Source organism: Salvelinus namaycush, chromosome 26 (genome assembly GCF_016432855.1).
Source record: "Salvelinus namaycush isolate Seneca chromosome 26, SaNama_1.0, whole genome shotgun sequence".
Classification (NCBI taxonomy): Eukaryota; Metazoa; Chordata; class Actinopteri; order Salmoniformes; family Salmonidae; genus Salvelinus; species Salvelinus namaycush.
In genome coordinates this window covers 9,743,709-9,761,116 of record NC_052332.1, presented here as the reverse complement: position 1 = coordinate 9,761,116, position 17,408 = coordinate 9,743,709, and the positions used below count along the sequence as shown (strand labels likewise).

At 43.4% G+C, this 17,408-nt stretch overlaps 2 protein-coding genes across 2 annotated transcripts; both read left to right on the top strand.

Moving 5' to 3' along the window:
• The first annotated feature begins 3,791 nt into the window (after positions 1-3,791).
• On the top strand, positions 3,792-5,904 carry LOC120020943 (polyubiquitin-B). The gene is made up of 2 exons (XM_038964590.1): positions 3,792-3,913; positions 4,799-5,904. The coding sequence occupies exon 2, from the start codon at positions 4,806-4,808 to the stop codon at positions 5,721-5,723; it is 918 nt and encodes a 305-aa protein (XP_038820518.1). The 5' UTR covers positions 3,792-3,913; positions 4,799-4,805; the 3' UTR covers positions 5,724-5,904.
• Positions 5,905-10,249: 4,345 nt separating this feature from the next.
• On the top strand, positions 10,250-13,609 carry LOC120020942 (tubulin alpha chain, testis-specific). Its single transcript, XM_038964589.1, has 6 exons — positions 10,250-10,443; positions 10,708-10,930; positions 11,026-11,174; positions 12,318-12,470; positions 12,638-13,165; positions 13,280-13,609. The coding sequence occupies exons 1-6, from the start codon at positions 10,441-10,443 to the stop codon at positions 13,574-13,576; spliced, it is 1,353 nt and encodes a 450-aa protein (XP_038820517.1). The 5' UTR covers positions 10,250-10,440; the 3' UTR covers positions 13,577-13,609.
• The last annotated feature ends 3,799 nt before the right edge of the window (positions 13,610-17,408 follow it).

Here is a 17,408-nt window from a genome sequence, read left to right as displayed (position 1 = left end):
GACCCATCAGCTTTGTTCCTCCTCAGTACACAACAGCCTCAGGAACAAAGCTCTGTTTCAATGCCTATTTCTGCTATTCACAAATGAAAAGTTACTTTTGCGAAAGCAGGTACTAAACACTGTGTGTGTATTTGTCTGTCTGTGAGGGCATATGTGTAATTACCCAACAAAACAGCTGAATAGAGAGGGCAGAGTCATACAAAGCCCTCAGGATGTAAAGGCAGGCTTGACTGATTAGTGCAACACAAAGTCAACAAGATGGTCGAGTGTCAACAACAAAAAACCATGCCCTCAGCCTCAGAACAATGGCGCAAGTATATGAGCTACTGTATGTGTTTTTAATGTAGGGTCAGGGGAGATTTTCCGTCAAATGACATTTAAATCAATATGGAAGTTGCCACGGTGACTTCTGTCCTATAGTGTAAATACAAAACAGGATAAGGCCAAGTGGGTCAGAGAAATCAGACCTGAAAAATGCTTCAACCTCTTCTCGAACCGATCCTCATTCTTACTTCTGTCCTTTTCTAAGTCACTCTGTTCCGCGCCAGTCTTCACCGTCAAAGTAGTCCAACCACAGTTCAACTTCCTCTTCCGTCCGCTAACGCGCGGCAAAAATGTCTCTCATGTCAATGTTCTATAGCATGTTGTCTACTTTCATTTCCTCCATGGCCTTTTTCTTGCTTGTTGGTATCTCTTTCACTTGTAATTCCCTCCCTCGCTCTGTCCCCTCCACCTTCCCTCTCTCTCCCTTTATCACTTGGTTGGTTTCTGCCCCCTCCACCTTCCCTCTCTCTCCCTTTATCACTCGGTTGGTTTGCCTAGCTGCATATCTGTTCTAATTCTGACCTTGATCCCTGGAGTAACAGGGAAGGTTCTAGAACGCCTGATAAAGACCGTGTGAAGTTTGCGTTTCCTAGTTACTGACAGGCACTGACTTGATGAATAATATGATAGGATTAACTCTAATGCAACACAGAAAGAGTCCGGACAAGAGGGTTGTTTGAATTTGCTGCATTACCATTGTCTTTTATATTTGCATACATTTAAACAAAACTTTTCCATCTATGCCATGAAAAGATCCTCCCCTCTGCAGGAATAGGTCCAGGTGTGTTGTAACATTTATGTTGTGAAACAGAAAAACATTTCCAGGTTTTTTTGTTGTTGTTGGAGAGATACGAGGAGAGGGAAGCGGACATTCGGAGGATATCTGCCGTAATAGTCTCATCTCAGATAAACACTCGTGTTCTGCAGTGTTGACAGAAGAGAGACAGTTTGTTTCTGTATGAATATGAGACGTAAAATCTCCCTCGGTCTTGTTTCTCTCCCTCTTTTCCAGAAAGTACCTCTCTCTGTACATTTCACCAAGGTTAGTCTCACTGAAACTAAAACATCTCTTTTGCAAGAAAGACCTCGTCAAAAAAGCAGCACACACAGGCGGCCTACTACTTGTGACCAAGAGACCATGACCAAGCACCACCATCTCCGTCGGTGATGCGTGTGTCAGCACGGATGGGATTAACAGGGGTCCTGATCTTGGGTGGACTCTATACCCTGACCCAGTTCCGGCGTTTTCTGTCTGCCCTGCCGGCGGCCATTCCAGGGTGGTGGTAGACCTGTGACTGTGCCGGTCCAGAGCAGGTGGAGGGTCAGATGCTGGTGTTTGTGGGAGGGGTGCCTCATTCCGGGAAGCCACCGCGATGAGGTACATCAAGAGAGAGGAGGGGGAGAGTATTTATTTACTTGTATTTACCCATGTACTTGTATTATTATAACCCCCAATATATGTATTTACCTCTGTACCCTGTCATTTTCATCTCTGTCTTATTTCCCACCGTGTGTAGAGCCGTGCTGGATGCCCACCCTGCTGTGTGGTATGGGGAGGAGACAAGGGTTGTGGCCAGACTGCTGGGTCTGAGGTTGGGCTGGTGAGGAGGAGGGGGACAGCACCGAGGTCCTGGAACGAGTGGTCACTGCCTTCCTTCTAGATATCATAGTTTGACACAGGGAGCCAGCTCCTGTACTCTGCAATAAAGACCCTTTCACTCTGAAGAGCGCTCAGTATCTCGCTAAGCTCTTCCCCAAGTAGGCCTGATGTACTTTGCTACACAGATACACATACCACCATCCAGAAAACACATATATACGCTGACCTTACTGAACCAAAAAGCCTCTGTCACTACAAACACTGCTGTGATCACATGCTGACCCATATCAGCCATACAGACACCACAAGAGTGACAGACACCACAAGAGTGACAGACACCATAAGACACCACAAGAGTGACAGACACCACAAGACACCACAAGAGTGACAGACACCACAAGACACCGGTGGATTTGACCTCTCTAGCTACAAGGACTGCCTGGCCAAGTGGAGCCCAGCCACAGGCCATTTGGCACAATGCACTATGGTGTGTGTGTGTGTGGGGGGGGGGGTCCTTTTATCCTTGTGTGGACCTAAAATCCCTCAAAGTCACCACAAGGATAGTAAAACAAGGAAAATTCTCCCTCATGGGGACATTTCCCATATCCCCATGAGGACAAAGGCTATTTTAAGCTTAGGTGTGTGCGTGTGTTAGGTGTAGGTGTGTTAGTGTGTGTGCGTGTGTGCGTGTCAGCACGGAGTGGTCCACAGACCAGGTGATGAGGCCAGTGAACGTGAAGGCTATGACTCGGTGGGTAGGTCACATCCCCCCAGACGTAGTGGGAGACAAGGCTGCCACCCCAGAGCCAAGCCAGCTAACTATGGACAGCCTGACCCACAGGTCCTCAACAACACACAGAGAGTAAGGTCACACACACACACACACACACACACACACACACACACACACACACACACACACACACACACACACACACACACACACACACACACACACAGTTTTGCTGATGTAAATCTCATGTCCTCTCTCTGATAAGTTTAGATCAAGGGTAGACTAGGTTACTGTTGAATGACTGTTTCTACTACAGAACTAATCAACATTGGTTCTGTCTACTTTCTTCTTTAGACGTCCATGAATGGTTCACAGATAGAAAGTGTCAGCCTCTGGAACAATGGTCAGTATGACCTCCCTCAGGAAAGACAGCAACATCAACCAAAAGTCTGCTGACTCAGCACAGTCAGGCTGAAGTCAAAAGGGATGCCCGTGCTTGTTCTCTAGACCTCATAGATCTGAGTAAGTGTTAGATCTGCTGGTAGAGGCTTAGGAAGGAGTCTGGCTCAGAGGGAAATGGCCTTTCCTGTTTGTGTAGAATGAAAATGTTGATCCATGCTGTTAATGCAATTTCTATAAAATCACTTTGATGCCCTGAAATAAACCTTCCACATCTGTGTTGCATGAAATTAAGCAATACAGTATTCTATGCACCAAAAAAACGATTCTCTGGGATAGCTCCTAATATGTTGATGCTTGTGAATGTAGCAAAACTATGCTTACTCAAAAATAAACGTTTGAGGCTTTACTGACATAGCTAACACGTAAACCGTTTTGACTAGTTAGCTGGCAAGGTTGATACTGCCCGAGGCCGACTAGTTTCGTGTTGACTGAGCAGCTTGTTGCTAGAGAACGACGAATCACTATTTTTGCTAATTTCTATCTCCGCCAACGATCGACTTCTTTTATCCGACCGTCCATTCATACACAGATACTTCGAGTTAAAAATAAACTTTGATATAAAACGTTTTTATTGTGGTATGTCGTAGATTTTGTCCCTTCATCCAAAATAATCCATACGATAACGGATATTTATCGAATCCGCAGTTTATAGTTCGATATGGGTGTAACGGCGGAAGGATACGTGACGGTAAAGTATAAATACCACAGCCCTTTGTTTGCGAAAACAGAGTCGTTTCCTGAAGACAGAGGCAGAAACTAGAATATTCAAGAACACCGGTGGATCATTTTTTCCTGTAAGTAGGGTATTATCCAAAATAAGCACGAATGCCTAAACATTTTTCAGACATTTCATTCAGCTTGATGTGTATTTGTAGCGCAATGCCATTCTTATTGTGTATGTACAAGCATACGTCGACGTTAACGTTGCCGTTACGTTAGCTAGTCAGACCTATTAATTTTCTAGTTTACGTTAGTTACTGCAACTAGCTTGTTTAAGTAGAAATTATAGCTGACTGTATGGTGTTAAATTGGCTGGCTAAAAAAAGGTGTGCAACCGTATGATTATTTACTATTGATAGGTTTTTACCTTCATTCGACTTAGCTAGCTATTTAACTAACGTTTATTTGAGCCGCCATTCAAATACAGTAAGTGACTAGCTTACTGTGAAGCACAGCTCGTGAACTAAACCGAACTTGCTAAGATCTCTTATTTGGCTGAAGGGCATTAAATGATGAACTTAATTTCAATTAGACCTAATGTTAGGATTATGAAACATTAATTTCTTAACGGGAGACCGTTAAATACGTGTCGACGACAACAAATGGCTGCTCCATAGAATTTCCAAATGAACAACCAGCTTGTCCGTACTTGAGGACTATCAGATTTTAAGATGCATTTTAGAAATAGGCGGGGTTTAGGGCTATGTGGCGTGTTAACGTGTGACGACCCAAGATTGTTCTAAAATGGTGGCACCTGGAGCCTGCTGATGTAAACGTCAGCTGAGTACTGCCCCCAATGGGAGGCTCTCTGCGCTGCCCTATTTAGAAATTCGCCAACGACATTGATATTAACACTAGCTTGAGACCTACAGTTTTAATTATGTATAGCCTGTTTCATTTTCATCAAATTGCTTTTAGTCTTGGGAGCAGGTTAGTCTAATATAGTTTCTCTTTCTTAGTGTCAAGATGCAGATCTTTGTGAAGACCCTTACCGGCAAGACCATCACCCTGGAGGTCGAGCCCAGTGACACCATCGAGAACGTCAAGGCCAAGATCCAGGACAAGGAGGGCATCCCCCCAGACCAGCAGCGCTTGATCTTTGCCGGCAAGCAGCTGGAAGATGGTCGCACGCTCTCCGACTACAACATCCAGAAGGAGTCCACCCTCCATCTTGTGCTCCGTCTGAGGGGAGGTATGCAGATCTTTGTGAAGACCCTTACCGGCAAGACCATCACCCTGGAGGTCGAGCCCAGTGACACCATCGAGAACGTCAAGGCCAAGATCCAGGACAAGGAGGGCATCCCCCCAGACCAGCAGCGTCTGATCTTCGCCGGCAAGCAGCTGGAAGATGGTCGCACGCTCTCCGACTACAACATCCAGAAGGAGTCCACCCTCCATCTTGTGCTCCGTCTGAGGGGAGGTATGCAGATCTTTGTGAAGACCCTTACCGGCAAGACCATCACCCTGGAGGTCGAGCCCAGTGACACCATCGAGAACGTCAAGGCCAAGATCCAGGACAAGGAGGGCATCCCCCCAGACCAGCAGCGTCTGATCTTCGCCGGCAAGCAGCTGGAAGATGGTCGCACGCTCTCCGACTACAACATCCAGAAGGAGTCCACCCTCCATCTTGTGCTCCGTCTGAGGGGAGGTATGCAGATCTTTGTGAAGACCCTTACCGGCAAGACCATCACCCTGGAGGTCGAGCCCAGTGACACCATCGAGAACGTCAAGGCCAAGATCCAGGACAAGGAGGGCATCCCCCCAGACCAGCAGCGTCTGATCTTCGCTGGCAAGCAGCTGGAAGATGGTCGCACGCTCTCCGACTACAACATTCAGAAGGAGTCCACTCTTCACCTGGTCCTGCGTCTCCGTGGTGGCAACTAAGCAGCTTCTCCTCTGCTCTTAACGATGTCTCATCTTAACCCCAATTCTCCCCTTACCTCCAATCCCACCCATTGACCGCCTCTTCCCTCTAACCCCACCCACTTACTTTCCCCTCTCCCTTAACCTCTCATCCCAGCTCTTCATTCCTTTAAATTTCAATAAAGTTCAAGCATTCCTGATATCATTGTCTTTGAAGTGAAATATTTGAAGTACAAACCCTTGAAGGAAGTTCTATTTTGGGGTATGTTTTAATGTTAAACCTAATGAAATGCCTCATGCTTTTGGAGGTTTGAGTTCAGTACTATATTCAGTAACTCATTTCAACTTTGAAGTTATCTATTGCAAATTTGGTGGTACTTCATTGTGTAGTAAATAGATGGGCTGGTCACAGTGCAATGGATGTACATAAGACATTGCAGTCAGGGGATGCCTGTAAATACCTATGGAGGTAATTGACACATCTCTTAGAACTACCACTTGCACAATCATTCAAAAAATTGAGATGCATGGTTAATGTGCTGTGTAATTCATGCTGGAAGGGCTTAAATTGTGGGCACTAGGACTAAGGAATTAGTTAATATGCCTGGAATGCATCCTGCCTGTTGAGTAATCACTGACCTGACATGATTTGCTTTTATCCAACTGTTAGATTATGAATAGTTTACATGAGAAAAGGAAAGATGTTTTCACAGTAATATAATAGGTATTCAGTACCTACAGCAAAATGTCATTCATACTTTTAACCACAAGATGTCCCTGTAGACCTAGCTGAAACGTAATGCAGATTGCAACTACCATCGGGTTAATTTATCAATAAATTAAAAGTAATTTTTCTTAGTGCGTATATACAGCTCTGGGAAAAATTAAAAGACCACTGCAAAATCATTTTCTGGTTTTACAGTTCATAGGTATGTTTGGGTGACATTAACATTTTTCTTTATAAACTACTGACATTTCACAGTGGCAGTGAGACACTGGCTTGTAGGCCTTTCCAGGTCTCGCACCCACTGAAATTCTGTGGAGGATCGGTGATGATCTGGGGGTACTTCAGCAAGGCTGGAAACAGGCAGATTTGTCTTTGAAGGGTGCATGAATCAAGTAATGTACAAGGTGGTCCTAGAAAACTTGCTTCCTTCTGCTATGACAATGTTCCCCAACTCTGGGGATTGGTTTTTCCAGCAGGGCAATGCCCCATGCCACACAGCCAGGTCAATCAAGGTGTGGATGGAGGACCACTAGATCAAGACCCTGTCATGGCCAGCCCAATCTCCAGACCTGAACCCCATTGAAAACCTCTGGAATGTGATCAAGAGGAAGATGCTTGGTCACAAGCCGTCAAACAAAGCCGAGCTGCTTTAATGTTTGTGCCAGGAGTGGCATAAGTCACCCAACATCAATGTGAAAGACTGGTGGAGAGCATGCCAAGACGCATGAAAGCTGTGATTGAAAATCAGGGTTATTCCACCAAATATTGATTTCTGAACTCTTCCTAAGTTAAACCATTAGTATTGTGTTCTTTAAAAATGATTATGAACTTATTTTCTTTGCATTATTTGAGATCTGACAACACTGCTCTAAATGACATTTTTATTTGGAATTTGGGAGAAATGTCAGTTTATAGAACAAAACAAAAATTTTCATTTTACCCAAACACATACTTATAAATACTGAAACTGATAATTTTGCAGTGGTCTTTTAATTTTTTCCAGAGCTGTAGATGTTTATTAAGTCCAGTAGACATGAGGGCTTTAACTCCAGAACTGCTTACCTCAGAAATCCCCTTGCATAAGGAATAGCAGGAAGCCACTGAAGGTGTTGTGGTTGTATTCAGCACCATCATATAGCCCTTGGACTGAGGGGAGATGCATGTAGACCATGCCACCTTCCTCTAGCCATATATATATATATCACTTTCACTACCATTGTTTTGTTCCCTATTCCACATAAGTCTGGTCATTGTGGTATAGGTAAACACCCATCCATTATGGAGATCTGTAATCCCTGGCAGTGAACCTGAAGTGGTAGACTCTTACTAGTGCTGTGAAGATACCTGCATCTGAAGAGAAGCAAGGAGAAGTGAGCACAGTTCTTCTCATAGACACTGACTAATGTTAACTGTAGCTAGATTCAGTGTGTGTAGATTCGTTTGGTCACTGCTCAGCTAATTCATTACCTGTGTTTGGTATGTAGGACATAGACCTACATACATAGACCTTGATGAAATGGTAGTGTGTGTCAACTAGGCAAACGAGAAAGTCAAATGTTGGTGGTAACTTTTGTTGTAGATCAGTGAGGTTTCGGTATTGAGGGGTCCTACAACTCCATCAGTCAAAACAGCGGAGAAGGACGCATTTGGTCTGTTAGTGAATTCAAAGATTCACTAACAGCACACCACTACCTTCACCACACTATATTTTGAAGCCCAAACAAAGGAAAGTCCATATCTTGACTGACCTCATACCACATTATGCCATACTACGAATGTTGAAACATGGAGTGTTTCTGTGAATTAGAAGGTCATATCTAATGTATTTTAACTACATTCTCTCTCTTCAGCTCCTTCACCTTCCTGTCACTGGCACTCAGTCTGTCCTCAAAGGCTGTTTCCAGAAAATGGTAGATTAGGGTATCAATGTCCTCTTAGACTACCTGTGTTCCCACTGTCAATGTCTGTCATTGGCCTTCGGGGTTAAATTGAACAGAAAGGAAATGAGTCTTTGAGCTTTATTCTTCTATCTTGATCAAATGTGAAGTATTACAAATGTGAAAATACAAATGTGAAGTATTCCATTCCTAAATACAGTTACTTGCATTCTCTTTCTCCAGCTAGTCCACCTTTTTCTTCTGGGGCTGCAATTGTCTTAGTGGCGCTCAGAGCCGTCACCTCCTTTTTCTGCTCCTCCACCCTCCCTCACTGGCTGTCACTCTGGCAGTCATTACATAAGAGAGGAACTTGAGTTAATTTGTCTCATAAACTTAATTTAACTCAAATATATATTTGCTCTTATCATTATCTGCATTCTCTGTCTCCAGCTTGCCAACTTAGTTTTTTAGGAACTGCACTTCATTCTTGGTGATTCCCAGATCTGTTGTTAGTACCATCACCTTGTTTTTCTGCTCTTCCACCTCCCCCTCACGGTCCCCCAGTCAGGTCTCCATGATCCTCAACTCCACTCTCTGCTCCACCAACATGTCTCTCAGCGCTCTCAGCTCAGCCCAAATGTCAGGTGGTGGTGGTGGTTTGGCTGTTCGTTTGTTTCTGGGACATCTCTGCAGTATAGTATCAAAAGTCAAAGTATAAATAATTTAAAACTCCATATGAAGAAAACCAGACTGCACCATACCATTTTTGTAATTTCTTATGGATAGTCAGGGGCACACATTATTTACAAATGAAGCATGTGTGTTTAGTGAGTCCTCCAGATCAGAAGCAGTAGTGACTCCTGCGTGAATTGCACCATTTCCCCATCCTGCTAAGCATTCAAAATGTAACGAGTACTTTTGGGTGTCAAGGAAAATGTATGGAGTAAAAAGTACATTATTTTCTTTAGGAATGTAATGAAGTAAAGTAAATATAAATAGTAAAGTACAGACACCCCAAAAAACGACTGGCATAATACTTTAAGTATTTTTACTTAAGTATTTTACTAGTTTATGGCTTTAATGATGTCCCGTGTTTGACTGCTTTCAGTGTCTTAAAACTATTTAATTTGAGTGGTCTACAATGTAATTTTTTGTATCTCTATTTTATATTGTCAACTATTGTATCATTTGTGGAGTGAAACCTTGTTTATCTAACTCTTTTTCAAATGTTTTTTAATAGAATACCTGTTCTACAAACCAGATTGAACCCTATTGAATGGTAATCCCCAACACAATTGAGCTATGTTCTCTCCTCCCCTCACTCACTTCTCTCCTCCTGTCTCGCCCTCTTCTGCTTTCAAATGATGCTGGAAAATATATTGTCTTTTCATTTTTATACAGATTAGTAGAAGAACAAGGACAAGAACAACACACACATCAGAAAGATGAGTTCATTTGAGGGCTTTGTCCAGCATCATTATTGGTAACCCTGGACAAAGTGCTAAAGAGCAGTTTACTTTGGCCTAGAAGATAAAGCATGCTGCAGGACTAAAATAAGAGCTAGCCTTGACCTAGTAGGCTACTGCTGTTTCCAGTTCTTGGTCAGTTACAAGTTTACCCTTAAGTTTTTGTCATAAATAAGATTTGCGTTTTTTTCTTTGAGCTTAATAAAAAATAATCATAAATTCCAATATTGCTAGCTACACAAGTAGTGAATAGCAGAAGGAAGCATTGAATTCACCTCACTGACTTGGGTAAAATTGAATTTTTTTGCACTTGACCTAAAAAGCCCGCGCTGTCATTTGAAAATGCAAGATTGGTCCAACCAAACAAGCCAATATAACGGCAGTAAATCAAGTTGATTTTTGAAACTTTATATAATGGTCCAATTGCAAAAGAAAAAACAGTGATTGACACAGCATCTGTTTGAAATACACCCAATTGGGTTTAAAGGGAGGCGGGCTCATTCAGGGACCTATATTATCGTGAATCGGCGATGTTTTTCAGTTAATTTCAGTTAATTTTTTTGTCGGTTAACCGTTGGAAGTTGTATAGCCAAGTTAGCCTAGATAGCCAACTGTCGAACGCATTTTTGTTAAACATTAATTAGCTACAGGTCTTACTTATAATCAACATGGTAAGTTTTCTGTCAAGAAGATGAGTGACAAACAAAACAATTTTGGTCAAATGATCTAATGGTAGCTAACTTAGCTAACATTGGCTACTTTTAAAAAAGAACATTGGCTACCTAGCTAGCTAGCTAACTTAATATTAGCTACCTCGTAACTAACAATTTAGCAATGATGTAATAGCTAGCTAAGTAACATAAACATAAATCTGCCAGCTTTTACACATTTGTCTTAAGAGCTAGCAAATTGTGTCAAATGTTATTTCTCCACAGCGTGAGTGCATCTCTATCCACGTTGGTCAGGCCGGTGTGCAGATCGGGAATGCCTGCTGGGAACTATACTGCTTGGAACATGGGATCCAGCCCGATGGGCAGATGCCCAGTGACAAAACCATCGGCGGAGGGGATGACTCCTTCAACACCTTCTTCAGCGAGACCGGAGCGGGAAAACACGTCCCTCGTGCTGTGTTTGTGGATCTCGAACCAACTGTTGTTGGTAAGGATGAACATTTGCTAAAATATTGACATGACTAAGATTTTTTACATAATTTTTTTAAAATCCCGCCCGAACTGAGTTGTTATTTTCCATAGATGAGGTCCGCACTGGGACATACCGTCAGTTGTTCCACCCGGAGCAGCTCATCACCGGTAAGGAGGATGCCGCCAACAACTATGCTCGTGGCCACTATACAATTGGCAAGGAGATCGTGGATCTGGTGCTGGACCGAGTTCGCAAGCTGGTGAGTAACAGCTTGCGAACTCATAGCGATGTGTTTCCAACTACTAGTTATGTAACTTTACTAGCAAGCTACTTGAACAAGGTTGTACACCAGTGAGGCCAGTCTGTCCCTAACCTAGTGTCTTGCACAGGTCAGTTTTTTGGATCTGCACCCCCGCGCCGGCCACATCAATGCCAAGTCTAAACTGATATTCAACATCAGAGACTGTAATTGTTGGACTTAAAAGACTGTTAAAACCCCAGCAAATCAGCTTCAAGTAAAATAAATAAATTTAAAAAGTATAATAGAAAGATATGTAATTGTAAGCAAGGTTTGACATGAGAATGTCTTAGCCAAATATTATCTGTTTGGGCTTGCAGTCAATTTGCAGTTTGCAATTACGTTCTGGCCACCTGACCATCAGCTCAAGAAAAAATTGGCCCGCAGCAGAATTTAGTTGATGATCATTGGGTTATAGGCTGCAAAAGGAGCCTACATTTATTTTGTAGGCTATTAGCATTTACCAGCCGCACAGGTTTAAACTTTATATGGCCTGTGTGTAGTGTAAATGAACAAAAGCCGGAATGAATGTAATAATTATCTGATAATTAACTAAATTGTTGTAAACAAATATCTGCTTGCACTTTTGCATGCTGTATATCCATCTACCGGTTTGTTGTCTTCAATAACTCAAAAATCCTTCCAAACCGGGGAATTTCACTATCATAACCTTTATTTTTTATTTCTCCTGTTACATTAGCCAATTTTGCATGATCTAGGAGTCAGGGAAAATAAACTTGCCAATGTATTTTCGAGTGGGGGAAGGGAACATAAGCTCTGCGCTTGGACAAATTAGGAATGTTTCAGCACCACACAAATAGGCCTCCGAACGGACAGTTCCCTGCTCCACTCTCTCACTGCGTTGCTTGTATTCTAGGCCTGGCTATGTCTGCCTCACTGCTCACGTAGCCTAATGGAATTTGCAAGTATTATCTTGACTTAAAAAGTTTCCGACCCGCAATATAATTGTTCTGAACCGTGGGCTGAAAGAATGTTTTATTTCCCACCAGCTGATTTTTTTTGAGTGTCAACCGCAGCGAACTGTGAGTATTCAGAACGATGCAGGACTCTACCCTTACCCCTTGTATTCTTTCTCCCCCCCAGTCGGACCAGTGCACTGGGCTTCAGGGCTTCCTGATCTTCCACAGCTTTGGTGGTGGAACCGGCTCAGGTTTTGCCTCTCTGCTCATGGAGAGACTGTCTGTGGACTATGGCAAGAAGTCCAAACTGGAGTTTGCCATTTACCCCGCCCCTCAGGTATTTCTAAGGTTTAGTTGCTCACGTGAATATTTGGTAAATTTCCACGTCAGCAAAACTAGTACTGTACTTTGTCCTTGTACTCAATACTTGTGTTTGTTTAATATGTACATTTTCATTATGTTTAAGCTAAAGATGACTATTCTACCTCTTGTGTATGTGTTCAGGTGTCCACAGCAGTGGTGGAGCCCTACAATTCTATCCTGACCACCCACACCACTCTGGAACACTCAGACTGTGCTTTCATGGTCGACAACGAGGCCATCTACGACATCTGCCGTCGTAACCTGGACATTGAGCGCCCCACTTATACTAACCTCAACAGGCTCATTGGCCAGATCGTCTCCTCCATCACAGCTTCGCTGCGTTTCGATGGAGCCCTCAACGTGGACCTGACTGAGTTCCAGACCAACCTGGTGCCATACCCCCGTATCCACTTCCCCCTGGTCACCTACGCACCTGTCATTTCTGCTGAGAAGGCCTACCACGAGATGCTTTCTGTGGCAGAGATCACCAACGCTTGCTTCGAGCCAGCCAACCAGATGGTGAAGTGTGACCCTCGCCATGGCAAGTACATGGCCTGCTGCATGCTGTATCGGGGGGATGTGGTGCCCAAGGATGTCAATGCTGCCATCGCCACCATCAAGACCAAACGCACTATCCAGTTTGTCGACTGGTGCCCCACCGGCTTCAAGGTAAACAAGAAATGGGTTTATTCATTCACAATGATCTATGTTCCTAAACCTTTTCAAGTACAATTGGTCAGTCAGATTATTATACTTTCCCCCTTTTTTTCTTGTGCCCTGCAGGTAGGTATCAACTACCAGCCACCCACAGTGGTGCCAGGTGGAGATCTTGCCAAGGTCCAGAGAGCCGTTTGCATGTTGAGCAACACCACAGCCATCGCTGAGGCCTGGGCTCGGCTCGACCACAAGTTTGATCTGATGTACGCCAAGCGTGCCTTTGTGCACTGGTATGTGGGAGAGGGTATGGAGGAGGGGGAGTTCTCTGAGGCCAGAGAAGATCTGGCTGCCCTGGAGAAGGACTACGAGGAAGTGGGAGTGGATTCAGTGGAGGGAGAGGCTGAGGAAGGAGAGGAGTACTGAATCCTGACCTGATTGAAAAATGTTTTACTGTTGATTGGCAATTTTAATAAAAGTTCTGTTTTTGGTCCATTCTCCTGTGGATTTTCCCCCACATGATTTGCATGTAAGCAGGAAAATATACCTTCTTTTTTTGCTAAATTATTCAATTAACAATATCTGCACAGAATATATAACTCACTATGTCCAATTGATAGAACAGGCTTAGGAGATCTTATACTTGTTCAATGAGATAATAGCAGTCATTTAACATTACCTTTAGGAATTATGAAGCCTTTAGGTACCTATTTTTTATTACAAATTCTTTAACATTCACAAAAAGTGACGTTCACTGATGAAGATTATAAAATAAGAATAGAGATCTACGTCTGTTTAACAAAAACCATATTTTCGGCATTTATCCAAAAATGCCATTAATTTTCTTAACAAACTATGGTGGAGTTGGTGCCTACAAAAGTACGCCATTACTATTGCGAATGTAACCATAGGAGCAAAGCAGTAAGTACCATCAGTCTGCTGTGGTTTGTTGAATCAATGCAACTAGCATTACAAATACATTCCATTGCTTGAGCCACATAAATTTGCATAATTTAAAGGGGAATGGAAACACTGATTTAGAACATCAGCTAACTGAATCGCCATATTAGCATTGTTGCGTCACTGGCAGGAGAGAACATTTTGGAACTCCCAAAAATGGTTGAATTTCCCGAGTAGCTCTGAGAATTAGTTTATTTCAGAGAATGAAATAATGTTAGGGAGCTAATAAACCTACTGAAGCCGTTCATGTTTAAGCCGATCGTTGCCCCAGATCAAAGAGTTTGTTCTCGTAGCAGTAACAACACAGATATGCCGCTTGAAACACCTCAGCTAGAAGGTCGGCATAGGCAAACAAACTGGTGTGAGTGGGGATGCTGCCAGATAATGGCTAGGGTATAAGTGTGTTTAAAAATATATATATATATTTCACCTTTATTTAACCAGGTAGGCCAGTCGAGAACAAGTTCTCACTTACAACTGCGACCTGGCCAAGATAAAGCAAAGCAGTGCAACAAAAACAACACAGAGTTACACATAAACAAACGTACAGTCAATAACAATAGAAAAATCTATGTACAGTGTGTGCAAATGTAAAAAATTAGGGAGGTAAGGCAATAAATAGGCCATAGAGGTGAAATAATTACAATGTAGCATTAACACTGGAGTGATAGATGTGCAAGTAGAGATACTGGGGTGCAAAAGAGCAAAAAGATAAATAACAATATGGGGATGAGGTAGTTGGGTGTAATATTTACAGATTGGCTGTGTAAAGGTACAGTGATCGGTAAACTGCTCTGACAGCCGATGCTTAAAGTTAGAGAAGGAGATTTAAGTCTCCAGCTTCAGTGGTTTTTGCAATTCGTTCCAGTCATTGGCAGCAGAGAACTGTAAGGAAAGGCGGCCAAACGAGGTGTTGGCTTAGGGGATGACCATAGAAATATACCTGCTGGAGCGCGTGCTACGGGTGGGTGTTGCTATGGTGACCAGTGAGCTGAGATTACCGAGCAAAGACTTATAGATGACCTGGATCCAGTGGGTTTGGCGACGAATATGTAGCGAGGGCCAGCCAATGAGAGCAAACAGGTCGCAGTGGTGGGTAATATATGGGGCTTTGGTGACAAAACGGATGGCACTGTGATAGACTACAGAGGATGAGCTTGTGTGTGTTGTAGAGAGATGGTAGCGATACAGCAGAAAATCCCAGCGGATGGTGGCTGTATTACATCCAGTCAGGTTCAAATCAAATTTTATTGGTCACATACACATGGTTAGCAGATGTTAATGCGAGTGTAGCAACATGCTTGTGTTTCTAGTTCCTACAGTGCAGTAATATCTAACAATTAATCTAACAAATTCATGACTACCTAATACACACAAATGTAAAGGGATGAATAAGAATATGTACATATAAATATATGGATGAGCGATGGCCGTGCGGCATAGGCAAGATGCAGTAGATGGTATAAAATACAGTATATACATATGAGATGAGTAATGTAGGATATGTAGACATTATTAAAGTGGTGTTATTTAAAGTGACTAGTGATACCTTTATTAAATCCATTATTAAATGTATTATAGTGGCAAGAGATTTGAGTCTGTATGTTGACAGCGGCCACTCTATGTTAGTGATGGCTGTTTAACAGTCTGATGGCCTTGAGATAGAAGCTATTTTTCAGTCTCTCGGTCCCTGCTTTGATGCACCTGTACTGACCTCGCCTTCTGGATGATAGCGGGGTGAACAGGCAGTGGTTGTTGTCCTTGATGATCTTTTCGTCCTTCCTGTGACATCAGGTGGTGTAGGTGTCCTAGTAGTTTGCCCCCGGTGATGCGTTGTGCAGACCGCACTACCCTCTGAAGAGCCTTACGGTTGTGGGCGGAGCAGTTCCCGTTGTTTTTTTTATGTTGAGTGACAGGTTATTTTCCTGACACCACACTCCGAGGGCCCTCACCGCCGTCTCGTTGTTGTTGGTAATCAAGCCTACCACTGTAGTGTCGTCTGCAAACTTGATGATTGAGTTGGAGGCGTGCATGGCCACACAGTCATGGGTGAACAGGGAGTACAGGAGAGGGCTGAGAAAGCACCCTTGTGGGGCCCCAGTGTTGAGGATCAGCGGGGTGGAGGTGTTTCCTACCCTCACCACCTGTGGGCGGCCCTTCAGAAAGTCCAGGACCCAGTTGCACAGGGCGGGGTCGAGACCCAGGGTCAATGAACAGAATTCTTACATAGGTATTCCTCTTGTCCAGGTGGGATAGGTTCCTGTCAGTGTCTGGATGGCAATGTATTTATTATATATTTTATATATAAAAAAATAAAACAACTGAGTGCACAAAAAATATATATTTGTATTATTTTGTTTTTATTGTGAACACAACAAATACAAAATAATAGGTTGCTCGACCAGTCAGCGGCCGATATGCCAGTTAAATAATTGGCGAAATTTTTCTTGATTATAAATTGTTTAAGGTTAATATCAGTAGTGGGTAGGTACTCAATATATTGTAACGACCCTGGGTTTATAAGCGCGGAAATCGACTCTGCCGCACGAGCATTCTTTTGCGGCACAGTCGATAGCGCGCAGGACTTCGGGCTAGAAGGTCGAGGGTTCGAGACCTGCTCCCTGCTGTTTCATTACACTGGTGTCAGAAGTGATCGGACCTTGCATCCACGACAGTGCGTGTGCTTGGCCGGTGAGCGCGTTCCTGTAAGACGTAGAGTCGCAAGCTAGCGCGAGGACGCGCTCTTTGAAATGAGGGAGTAGTGTAACGACCCTGGGTTTATAAGCACGGAAATCGACCTCAAAAGCATGCTCGTGCGGCACAGTCGATAGCGCGCCGGACTTCGGACTAGAAGGTCGAGGTGTGCTTTCAAGAGCTTGGGTCCCTCTCTCGGGGCGAAACCATTCCAGGGCACCCTGCCCTTCACAAAGAAAAGAGAACTCTCCCCGGGGCTCCCGCCAACTTCTCTGGGATCGGTCGCATTACTGCACTGGATGCCTCGCGGCGCCCGTCTCCGCAAGTCCGTGTACATTCTGAACCTTGTTTGAAGTCAGTAGGTCACATGACCAAGGAGCTATTGAAATTTGAAAGTTCGAAAAATTAATGTCAAATCATATGAGATGAAAATGGATAAACTAAAGGGTGTGAAATATAGATGGGTAGTCAGTGGATATTCTGAATCTTCTTTGAGTCCAGTAGGTCAAATGACCAAAGAGCTATTGAAATTAGAATGTTACATTTTTGTATGTAAAATCGTGTGAGATGACAATGGACAAACTAAATGGTGTGCAATGTGTAG

Excerpts from the sequence above, each read along its gene's own strand:
- LOC120020943 (XM_038964590.1), top strand. The coding sequence starts at position 4,806 with ATGCAGATCTTTGTGAAGACCCTTACCGGCAAGACCATCACCCTGGAG.
- LOC120020942 (XM_038964589.1), top strand. Across the intron at positions 10,931-11,025 it reads TCTCGAACCAACTGTTGTTG|ATGAGGTCCGCACTGGGACA; the intron begins GTAAGGATGAAC and ends TATTTTCCATAG. Across the intron at positions 12,471-12,637 it reads CCATTTACCCCGCCCCTCAG|GTGTCCACAGCAGTGGTGGA; the intron begins GTATTTCTAAGG and ends GTATGTGTTCAG.